This window comes from Opisthorchis viverrini, assembly GCF_000715545.1.
Source record: "Opisthorchis viverrini unplaced genomic scaffold opera_v5_98, whole genome shotgun sequence".
In the NCBI taxonomy this organism is placed as follows: domain Eukaryota; kingdom Metazoa; phylum Platyhelminthes; class Trematoda; order Opisthorchiida; family Opisthorchiidae; genus Opisthorchis; species Opisthorchis viverrini.
The window spans coordinates 184,779-195,254 of NW_008751755.1; the positions used below are offsets into that span (position 1 = coordinate 184,779).

General features: G+C 43.1%; 1 protein-coding gene across 1 annotated transcript in view; it reads right to left on the reverse strand.

Moving 5' to 3' along the window:
* Window positions 1-10,147, reverse strand: part of T265_05302 (hypothetical protein) — a gene marked incomplete at both ends in the record, with an annotated part of 11,946 nt that extends 1,799 nt beyond the window's left edge. The window contains 3 exons of the mRNA XM_009170285.1: window positions 8,691-8,886; window positions 9,833-9,885; window positions 9,919-10,147. Coding sequence (XP_009168549.1) covers window positions 8,691-8,886; window positions 9,833-9,885; window positions 9,919-10,147 — 478 coding nt within the window. The remainder of the gene's footprint in view (window positions 1-8,690; window positions 8,887-9,832; window positions 9,886-9,918) is intronic.
* Window positions 10,148-10,476: the final 329 nt, after the last annotated feature.

The window sequence follows — 10,476 nt, forward strand, 5'->3', positions numbered from 1 at the left end:
CGACAGCTAGCAAAGTGAATTTGAGACTTTGATGCTGTTCTGTGAAAACTCAGGTGGATTCACTCTTTGTCTTTTATCAACCCCCCCCCCTTTCGTGCACACACAAAAACAAGGGACGCACTAGTTTGTATGATTGTCCTAGGGCTACTGGGATGTTGGACAGGATTGAAAACAGCGAATATATAGGGTTGGAAACGCGTCGGATGGTCCCTCTCATTCTCCCTTACTTTTAAACAGAAGCCTTGAAAATGTATCCAGATGTACACAATGCTAAAACAAAGGGTGGACGCCAAGAAAAGCAACTTGTTGCTTGTCTAATCTGTGTTTAAACCTGTTGCAAGTCTAATACATGTTTGTCAAGTCCGTATGTAATAGGAGCTAGGGGTTAACTGCGAAGCGGTTTTGGCATATATTTGTTCACAGGGCTTGCACTTCGTGACAATCAAAACTTCACCTATGGCTGACAGTTCTCTGACCACATTCGACTACGCACTTACTTGTTGTGTTCGTCATTTGCTCCACTGTGCTCCACTCAAGTGACAGCAGATTGGCCAATTGTGTGCCGAATACTGCTCACGTTGGTTTTGTTTAATCCCTGTTAACTCAGGATGCCTGCAGTCGAGTTACAGCCAACTCCAGCTTTATAAGCTTGCTTGCCACAGCTAGCGCAAGCGTGTTTAGGAATTTCGCTAAATATAGTCAGTTTTTGACATATGCACTCATTTGCATACGAAGCTGGTTTTCACAGAAGACTCACTCATGTTCTAAATCAACTGAATGTGCTGTACCAGGCCGTTTCATTTTTCACATCTTGAGATATTCGACATATCGCAATACCTTAATGTATTGAAGTAACACACACTACTCATATGGTACATGAACACCATAAACGGGAGATTCAACTGGTTGCCTAGTGAGTCTTACGTCAAAAACAAATTTGTACGCTGATGAATGTATAAACCGAATCTCGTGCAATTTGAGTTTAAGGCAACCGCGCCCACCTGATGAGCTTCAACAAGGGCGAAGCAAGTCTTGGACTGTTGAACAGCTTTGAGCATCCTTATGAGTAGTGTATCACATCCATAAAAGCTCTGTAGGCTTTTGTTTAGACGATGATGAAATTTGTTACAAATTAAACTGATCAATCTTATACACTTCTCTGCATAACAATTTAGTTTTGGCGGGGGACTCCCCTGAAACCCAACTGAACCTGTCGTTTATGATGTTCTTAAGAACATCATTTCAGTTGTGTCTCCCGTCAAAACCAAACTGGTGTGCAGCTGGGTGTCTAAAATGAAGTGCGTGCATTTTGAGTTCACGTAGAACATGGGGTTGACGAAAACCCGGAGATTGTGCCTATGTGCTGAGCCCGAAAATAGAACATGGGGTTGACGAAAACCCGGGGATGGTTCCTATGTGCTGAGCCCGAAGAACGCCGAAATCGGTCATGGGCTGTCGAAGAGTTTTCAGCAAACTTATACGGAGTGTAATACGTTTATAAAGAACTCTTCACTAAAACCATGGTAACTGTACCGAAGAAAAGAGCCGGCTCTTCCCTGAAGCGGCACTTTGAGTACAGTTGTCGTTTCCTGTGTAACTTGGATTGAGCTAAGTGTGATGTACGTTCGACGCTGTTGAGAGTTGCTGTATAAATTCCTAACCTGCTAATTACAATGAACCAGAATAAACTTTACTTTGTACTACGCATAGTGTTGACGTATTGCAACTATTTTTGCTCCGTGCGATAAGAATAACGTTCTTTTCCGAATTACGTGCAATTTAATTTGAAAAAATGATATTCTAGCATGAAAATCACGTTTCAAAATCCTGAGATTTATGAACAAAACTTTCTGCCTGAATAGACACTTAGTGACGCGAGGTTCGAGGCTTTTTAAGAACAACCAGTGTGATAATCACGTGAGGAGATTTGCTAATTTTCAACCGAGAGTTTGATCTGTCAGGAAATCTAGTCTGCACGAAGAGGCCGCGTGCACTGTGCAACTGTTCTACCCTTATTTGGAATTTTCAACACTGCGTATCTCAAATGGTTTCGAACTTGCGACCCTCCGGCGGGCGCCAGAACAATTGACATTTGATTGAACGTGATCCACACAAATTTCCTCCACTAAATCACACGGAATGATTCGAAATAACTTTACATAATCTAGTGTAAGTGGTGAGAAAGTGGACAACTTATTAGGTCATTGTGTTTTCTCTTGGTTCGAACCTAAACACATGGATGGACAGGGCTGATAATTGTACGTGTTAAACTCAAATTCCCCGCCAAAAATCAGACGGCTAAACTGATCACAAACGCGGAAGGCTAGTAAAACAAACCAAACTCGGTTACCCGTCATATATGGCTCCTAACGTCGTTGGAAGTAATATTCCCTCCTCCTTCTTGTGGGTCCTGCAGAGAGAAAAACAGCGAGAACACAAAGTAGGGATTTATCGAAAACATAACAGGTACACCGGATCGATTTGCTTGTACCACACTGGACTTAAATTATCAAGAGTGTTAGCAGTGCGATAATTTCATTAATTGCCGGATCAGATCATTGAAGTAGGGTGTGGACAGATAGATTGTGTCAGTGAAAACAAATCAGCGAAGGGTTGGCGAAGGACCGGGACTGCGCATACCTGGTGGGCCTTAAACGTAGAATTTCTACGAACTTTGTGAGTAGTGTGTTACGTCTAGGCAAAACAGAAAAACCCGGCTTGCGACGAAGGTATATCTCGAATTCTGTCTCTTTCCGACCGCAGACTGGAACTGAGGGCTGCACTTTCAAATCATGTAGATGTGTGGCTTCTGATTAGGTCCTGACCTCAACATCACGAACATTTGCTTGAAAATTGAGAGGTTCTGACGTGGAGATCACTAATAACATGAACTACTTAAGGGCCTCAATCACCGTAATCGCATGATAGGCCAAGAGAAATCGCACAACTTCTCTCATTTACCACTATAAGGACACTGTTTGTATCGAACAGAGGACCCTTGACTCTGCTGACAGCCATTTTGGATAAGGACCTGCTGAAGCACAGACTGATTATTTTTTCGCATCTAAAGCTCATCTGTTTAAGGATGCCTGCAAAATAAAGTAAAATTTGCAATTTAGTAAGACACACAGTAAGTCCGTACATCAGTTTCTTTGACTAGTTTGGGATACCTGCAGAATTTGTGAGTCTTTTGTCCACAGTAATGTCTTTTGAACCCCCATGACTAAATCTCTGAGGTGAGATGGTTCAGTCGTTAGAGAACAAATTTACTGACCGGAAGGTCCGAGGTTCGAACCCAACCTCTTCATCTCAACTGTTCCTTCTAGACTTGGGCAACCTAGCAGTACTCTCGTGCTTTTGGCGGGTAGCATGGGAGCTAGGAAACGAAAGGGTTTTAGAACTGAACAAAGCTACATCTAAGATGTTTTTTATTGATTTCCCCGTGGCTTATGACTTATTAGTCATGTTTGATACCTACTGGGCATATATTGTTTATTGCCCAATCAAAACTACTCAATGATGTAGTCCATTAAGGGAATAAACCGCTCCCGGTGCTTCTATCTTTTGCCTTAAACCAAATGGAACTCATAAACAGAACCCTGCTTGTTCAAACGAGAGTGACGTAGGTATATAAATAACATTTACTGTATAAAAAAGGATGGGCTTCTATAATAACACTAATGGCAGAACATTGAGAATCGTACCTTCCATAGCAAACGGTTCTTTCCGCACGCCTATGCTGTCTCCCGATAACCATTCAGGCTCTGAAATTTGATGGGAAAAAATGAGACTGCTTTTTGAGACCACAAGTGAAGGCGATAATTAAGGGACAAACCCATACTAAGCGTTTTTCTGGATGGAGCTCCCAGATGGAGCTCTACAGTTACTTGGATTATTTCAGCATATACAACCAAACCCATAGCCATTTTCTGAACAAACTATCCATCAAGTGTTCTTCTGACGCCCTTTACTTCACGAAGGTAAAGACATCTTTAATTCTCTAAAATAACCCTAAAACCGACCGAGCATTCGATGTTCTGGAGAAGTTTGGGGAACAACTATGGATGTTTTTTGACGCAGTACTATTCATAAAGTTGCTGAAAACTCCTCGGTGGCCAAAGAACGATCTTGTTCTTCTTTGGATTCGTTTAGTAGGCTCAAACCCCGCGTTTCCGTCACTATCATATGCTGCTTGAGGCGAGAATTCTTTGAAATTAGTGAGATGTACTCAGAGTAACATTTTTAACGGGAGACTCGAATGAATCCCAGCTGAACCTCTAATTTATGACGTTATGAATGGGCGCCTGACCCATACTTGGTGACCGTGCCTACCTGATGAGCACGCAGAAGGGCGAAACCGGTCATGGACTGTCGAAGCGTTTTCAGTAACTTTGTGAGTAGTTCCGTTCAAGAAAATATACTGAAATATCTCGAATATCGCATGAGGTGGCATTCGTGTGGCGCATTTAGTTGAATGATACTATAAACGGAGGATTCAGCTGGAATTCCGTTGAATCTCCTGGTAAGATCCACTTAGCATGCAAATAAGTAGACTAAGAGAAATAATGAATTTAGTGCTAGGCTACATCGATATAAAAGCTTTGTCGGGCCGGATAACACAGCTGGTTCGGTAGTAATGCAGAGGGAGAGCCAGTCGGCAAGATCCGTTCCGACTAGGAGGCCTGACCTGTACGTCGTCTTGTCCGAGTAACTACCAAGACCGATGGGTTGAGTGACAATGGACGTTAAATAAAAACAGGGATTGACCAGGCAAAATTAAATGTATCGAGCACACTGAGGTCTTCATAGGGTAGATGGTCAGGGGACCGCACGCCGGGATTGACAACCGAGCCACCAGGAGCGGACAAATATCAGGTGGAGGTCACGAAGGGGTATAGAATAGATCGGGAAACGTCCATTTCTAAGACGCTGGCTGTGACTTACGTCACAGAGGCTGATGGTCCTTGAAGATGAGAAGCACTAGGCATCTTATTAGGAATACTGTGGAAGAGGTGGCGTGGTAACTAAGACCGATTTAGCAGGCTGGGGTGAACGAGCCCACCTGTAGAGATCTGCAAAACTCTGAGCAACATGAAGTAAACCGGAATAACCAGACTGCCAACGGCCAAAATACTTGCTAAGTCATAGTAACAAACAGACTCCCTTAGACCGAACCGATTGTTTCACTTTTTGTCTCAAAATTGGGCCGACTTGTTAACCTAGCCACCTGTTTCGATGGGGCTGTCGTGTCGACATCGTAACTATACTGAGCTGCTAACTTTTCAAATGTTTTACAAACCATCAAAGTGACCTAACAAAGCTTGTCACTGTTATAAAATCACTTGTAAATGAGGTTGGCAAAAGAGCAGTTTCATACCCCAGACTTGATATTAGCTGTCATCCTGTTCCGTCGAAGATCTTCAGTTGCTAGAAGTCTAAACACCTCGGTCAATTAATTCTGGTAAAAAAATATTCACCACAATCTTATGATTTTAGTATAGTTCCGACAGGCACCACATACCAGAAGAAACAATATAACGGTTTCTATTACAACCCAACCTATCAGTAACGTCACATAATGAAACCAGTCTACAAAGTGGAGAGCCACTTATCGATCAGCATTAGGGAATCTTTGACCTGAGGACGGGTCATGGCAGGGCCACAATTGAAGCTAACGCTTTTGCTGACGATGGACCGACTGTCATGGTCAGATTGCGATTGATTCGGTTGTTGCGAGTGCGTTTAGTTGGACAGTCTTGGAATGATTTCGTGATACTTGTCAGATCACACTGAACGATTCGGTCGGGTTAATCCGACGACTGGTATCGATCGGTAGGCGGGCAGCCATCTCATTGGTCACGTGGTGCGACTTGTCGGAACGTTCAAAACATGTTTGTAAACGATTAATTACATTTTATTTACTCGAACGCCTTTGCTTATAACGCACGAAGCAAAATGCTCAGGAGGAAAGAACGCACTTGTGAATTCAGAAATGCCGACGATATCAAACAGCAAGCAGATTTTCTCAGTTGACGACGGGCTTAGTTTCTAATGATTCTGATGACGAAAAACTGAACAAGCATCGATTGATGCAGTTAAAAACGTGTTTTTTTTTCAAGGAGAAATTTCCAGTACTATGCCAGGCTGTAATGAGCAGTCGATTTTTTTTCAAGGAGAAATTACCAGTACTATGTCAGGCTGTAATGAGCAGTCAAAATGCTGACGCAGTATTCTCAGGGCATAATAAATTAGTGAACAGGTCTAAACATCAAGCTAGAGATGTCCATTTGGAGACCTACTTGAGATTTAAGACTTACGATAAGAACGCCCATGGTTGGAGAACCTATTTGATGTTTTTTTGTTTTCCAGAATCGAATAACGACTTGACCTGCAACGGACTATTTGGAACAAAAACGCACATCCCCCCTGACTGCCGGCACCGGACTTTACGGGTGCAGATGGTGGACGCAAACGGACGACCAGGATTGAAATAGGTCACTTTACCGGACTTTACGGGTGCAGATGGTGGACGACCAGGATTGAAATAGGTCACTTAGTTGACCCAAGACATTGCGCGGTATCCTGTTTTGGTTTAACGCAACCAGCCAGTATAGACCAGAAGCTAAAAACGAATCGTGCTGCTAAACCGTGGGTCTATAGAATGTGCTCTCTATATGAATTCGTTCTGGGATTGTACCAGGGTGCAGATTGTGCGCAGAAAACCCATCCGAGTATTAATTTCAGTGTGTGGTTCGGTTCTCATTTGGCCCGCTCCTTGGACGGAAAAGCATGCAAGACCATGTGACTAGCCCAGAGAGACTCACTCGGTTAGCCAACTTTCTGTCCTGTGCCCAAATTTCTGAAATCTCGGAGAATTTTGGTATAAGTCTTGTAATCATGTCCACCATAGCTTGAGCCACACATCGCGATCACGTGATTTTCCTCAACATGTGACTGCAATTTCTAAAACAGTATGCGTTATTCATATACGTCCGACGGGACCATACTATATTCATATGATTACAGCATATTTTCTGTATTCTACTGCATTTTTCTGGCTAGTAGCTGAGGTTGAATTCATAATTGGGTTTCAATGCCATCATGAAATTGAAAAAAGAACATGTTTTGTGATTTTGTCAGTTCTAAGAATGGTAGAGAGTTTGTCCACCTACGATCTCGAGAAGAATATGCAAACAAATTTCACTGCGACAAAGGTATCGAATAGTCGGATTGGAAGTAAAAAAAAGTATAAAAAATCACACAAAACATGAATGTATATTTGTAATGCACTACTCATAAGGTTGCTGAAATTTCGTCGACAGCCCACGACCGGTTTAGCCCTTCTTGGGGCTCATCACGTAGTCACAGTCCCCGAATTTCCGTCAACCTTATGTTCTGCTTGAATGTTTATTTTTTGATATGTCAACAAGATGTGTTTGCAGAGTATGTGGCCCCAGAATTTCATCCAAAACATGCATACCAAGCAGAGAGCCCTCACAGCGGCATCTCGGTTTTTCTAATTTTGTCTGAAAACTGAGTCTGATCTCTTGATATGCAAATAAAAATTGATTTATCTTCGATTTCTCATTCACAAATTGCTTCTGCTGTCAACGAATATGATCCGTGGACCCAAGGACGCAACACACTACTCACAAGGGTGTTGAAAACTAGGGTGCTGTTGACAGCCCATGACCGGTTTTACCCTTCTTGGAGCTCACCACATAGTCTGATTTACCGAGTTCCTGTCAACTCTATTTTATATTTGAACCCGAATTGCTGTCAGAGTTTTCAGCAACCTTATGAGTAGTGTTTTACGTCCATGCAATGTTCGGTAAGGTATTCTTTAGTCTGTTAATTTTTCTAGTCAAACTGACCTTGTCATTTTGCCACCTTTTCTTGGACACACTGTTGGACCAGTGACCAATAATCAGGGTTTTCCAGATCATTTTGAATGGGCAGACATTACAAATCAAGTCAAACGTCGTCGGGTTAGCTGGCATCTCTGTTGTCAAATCCAACCTCCGAAGAGGCCAGCTGATTGGTCACAAGTTCACATCAGCCATAGACACAAGTTTGGCACACACAAATCCACGGCTGGTGTACTGTTACCGCTACTGAACAACGTTGGTGAAATACTTTGGGTTCGCTCTTTTGTCAGCGAGCAGAATCGAATGATTTCTTTGAGGCTGACATTCAAAAGATGGGTAGTCAGTTGCCTTATTACTACAATACGAGGCTCTCGAGAAAGCCACTCAGATCGATCGATAGTTTAGCAGAAAAAAAAAAATAAAACTTTCGTTACAAATCAAGTCAAACGTCGTCGGGTTAGCTGGCATCTCTGTTGTCAAATCCAACCTCCGAAGAGGCCAGCTGATTGGTCACAAGTTCACATCAGCCATAGACACAAGTTTGGCACACACAAATCCACGGCTGGTGTACTGTTACCGCTACTGAACAACGTTGGTGAAATACTTTGGGTTCGCTCTTTTGTCAGCGAGCAGAATCGAATGATTTCTTTGAGGCTGACATTCAAAAGATGGGTGGTCAGTTGCCTTATTACTACAATACGAGGCTCTCGAGAAAGCCACTCAGATCGATCGATAGTTTAGCAGAAAAAATAAAAAATAAAAACTTTCGTTCCAACAAATCTGAAGGTACTATGAATGTCGCAATCACTGTTATCAACGTACCCTTTCCCGTCATGATGAAACGTTTTCCAAATCGCTGAGGGAAGAATTCTGCAACTACCGGTCCCAGGCCCCCTTCGTCTGATGGTATTACCTGAGCCTGTCTCCATAGGCCAGCATCCATTTCTTTGAGTAGGACCAAGGATAGTAAACACATGGAAAGGGTGGGGATCCGAAGTGACACTATCATATCGCCTGGCTGAAACGAGTGGAAACAAAGGAATTTGTGTACGAGATGTTTGTATGAACACTGCTACATTTCCCAAGTTTTATGCACTTGAAACATTTGCTTGGTCAATACACGAGGGACACGGCACAATCTCCGAGATGACAAAGCTCTGCGGTCACTGTGGCCATTAATCTCAACAGAACGAGGAGAAAACCACTTCAGAAGAACATCCTGCAGACAAAGAATGTTAACCGTGTGACGGTGCTCTGCCAGTAAGTCAGGGCTTGCGAATTATCAGCACCACGTGCCAGGTATTTCGATTCTTGAGCACTTATCGCCTTAGGCTGAACAGTATTTTACCTTCCAAACGGAACCTGATTAGCTGGCTGTCCACAATCGGTGTCCACTGATGTCTTGAATGAGCGGACATATCGGAGGTTTTTCGGCCTACTCTGCACAGGGCTGACTTTCTTCAGGAGTTGAAATTGGCCATAAACAAATGACAAATGCACACCCAAAACCCATCGGAATCTCCGTCTCCAAATGCTCTACCATGATAATTCTACTGAAAGCTTCCAACGCATGGGGTTGAAACCACAGCGGATTTGTTTAGCCAAAGTGGGAAAGTTAGGAATGTCTGACCACCTGCCGCCACCTTATTCGAATTGAAAAATCCTTCCAAGCGAAGCATGAAGCGGATTTTGTAAACTGAAGATTAATTTGGATCCTCAAGTACTGCCAAGTCACTCATTACGACCATCCTCATTTACAAATGAGTTTTCATCTCAAACGTTTGCCTTGCTCCAATAAGTACCCCACAGGTGGTGCCAAGTGTCACACCCAATTCAGCCGAAGAACTATACTGCAAGGCCACTTTTCCACATCACTTGAATACGTGCTCACTCAATATTTGTCGCAGTGCAGCAATATTGCAACTCAAATCCATGTCCCAACTCCACCACACCCTTACACATACCATCGAACTCTCTGTCCTCCTCACATTTGCCAAATCTGATGCTGCCTTGTTGCCTACGAGGAAGGTACCACTGATATCGTCCTAACGACATGCGTGTCTTTGGGTGGCAACAGTGAGTGTGCAATATTGCCATAAACACTTTGGGTGGCAACAGTGAGTGTGCAATATTTGCCATAAACAGTAAGTGTGAATTGCTTCATGATCATCCTCGATTCCGAAGTCCAAATACAGCTTACTGTGCACCAAACGAACTGGCTCAGTCTTCCTCCCACTGGAGATAAAGCCGTGTTCGGTCCACTTATTTAAGTGTGACATTGATAGATGTAGATAGCTATGTGGACCGGTTATATCAGGAATACACCTCTTGGGTTCTCTTTGGATAAATAAGAGTACAATAAATGCACAGTGTTTAAGAAGCAACTGTCGGGAGGATGGATTAATACACATGACACAAGGACGCGCACCCATGGTTAACATCCCTTGTAGGGAGGTTGTCTTTATGAGAGGTCAGTGGCAACCGTTCAGAAAGATACCTGCGTTCATATATACGGATCGTTACCACCGGTAGCCTGCTTGACTATCCTAAGAAGTTGGGGCTTCTTCTCCAGTAGTAGGATCTTTTTCCAATATCGAACATAGATTAA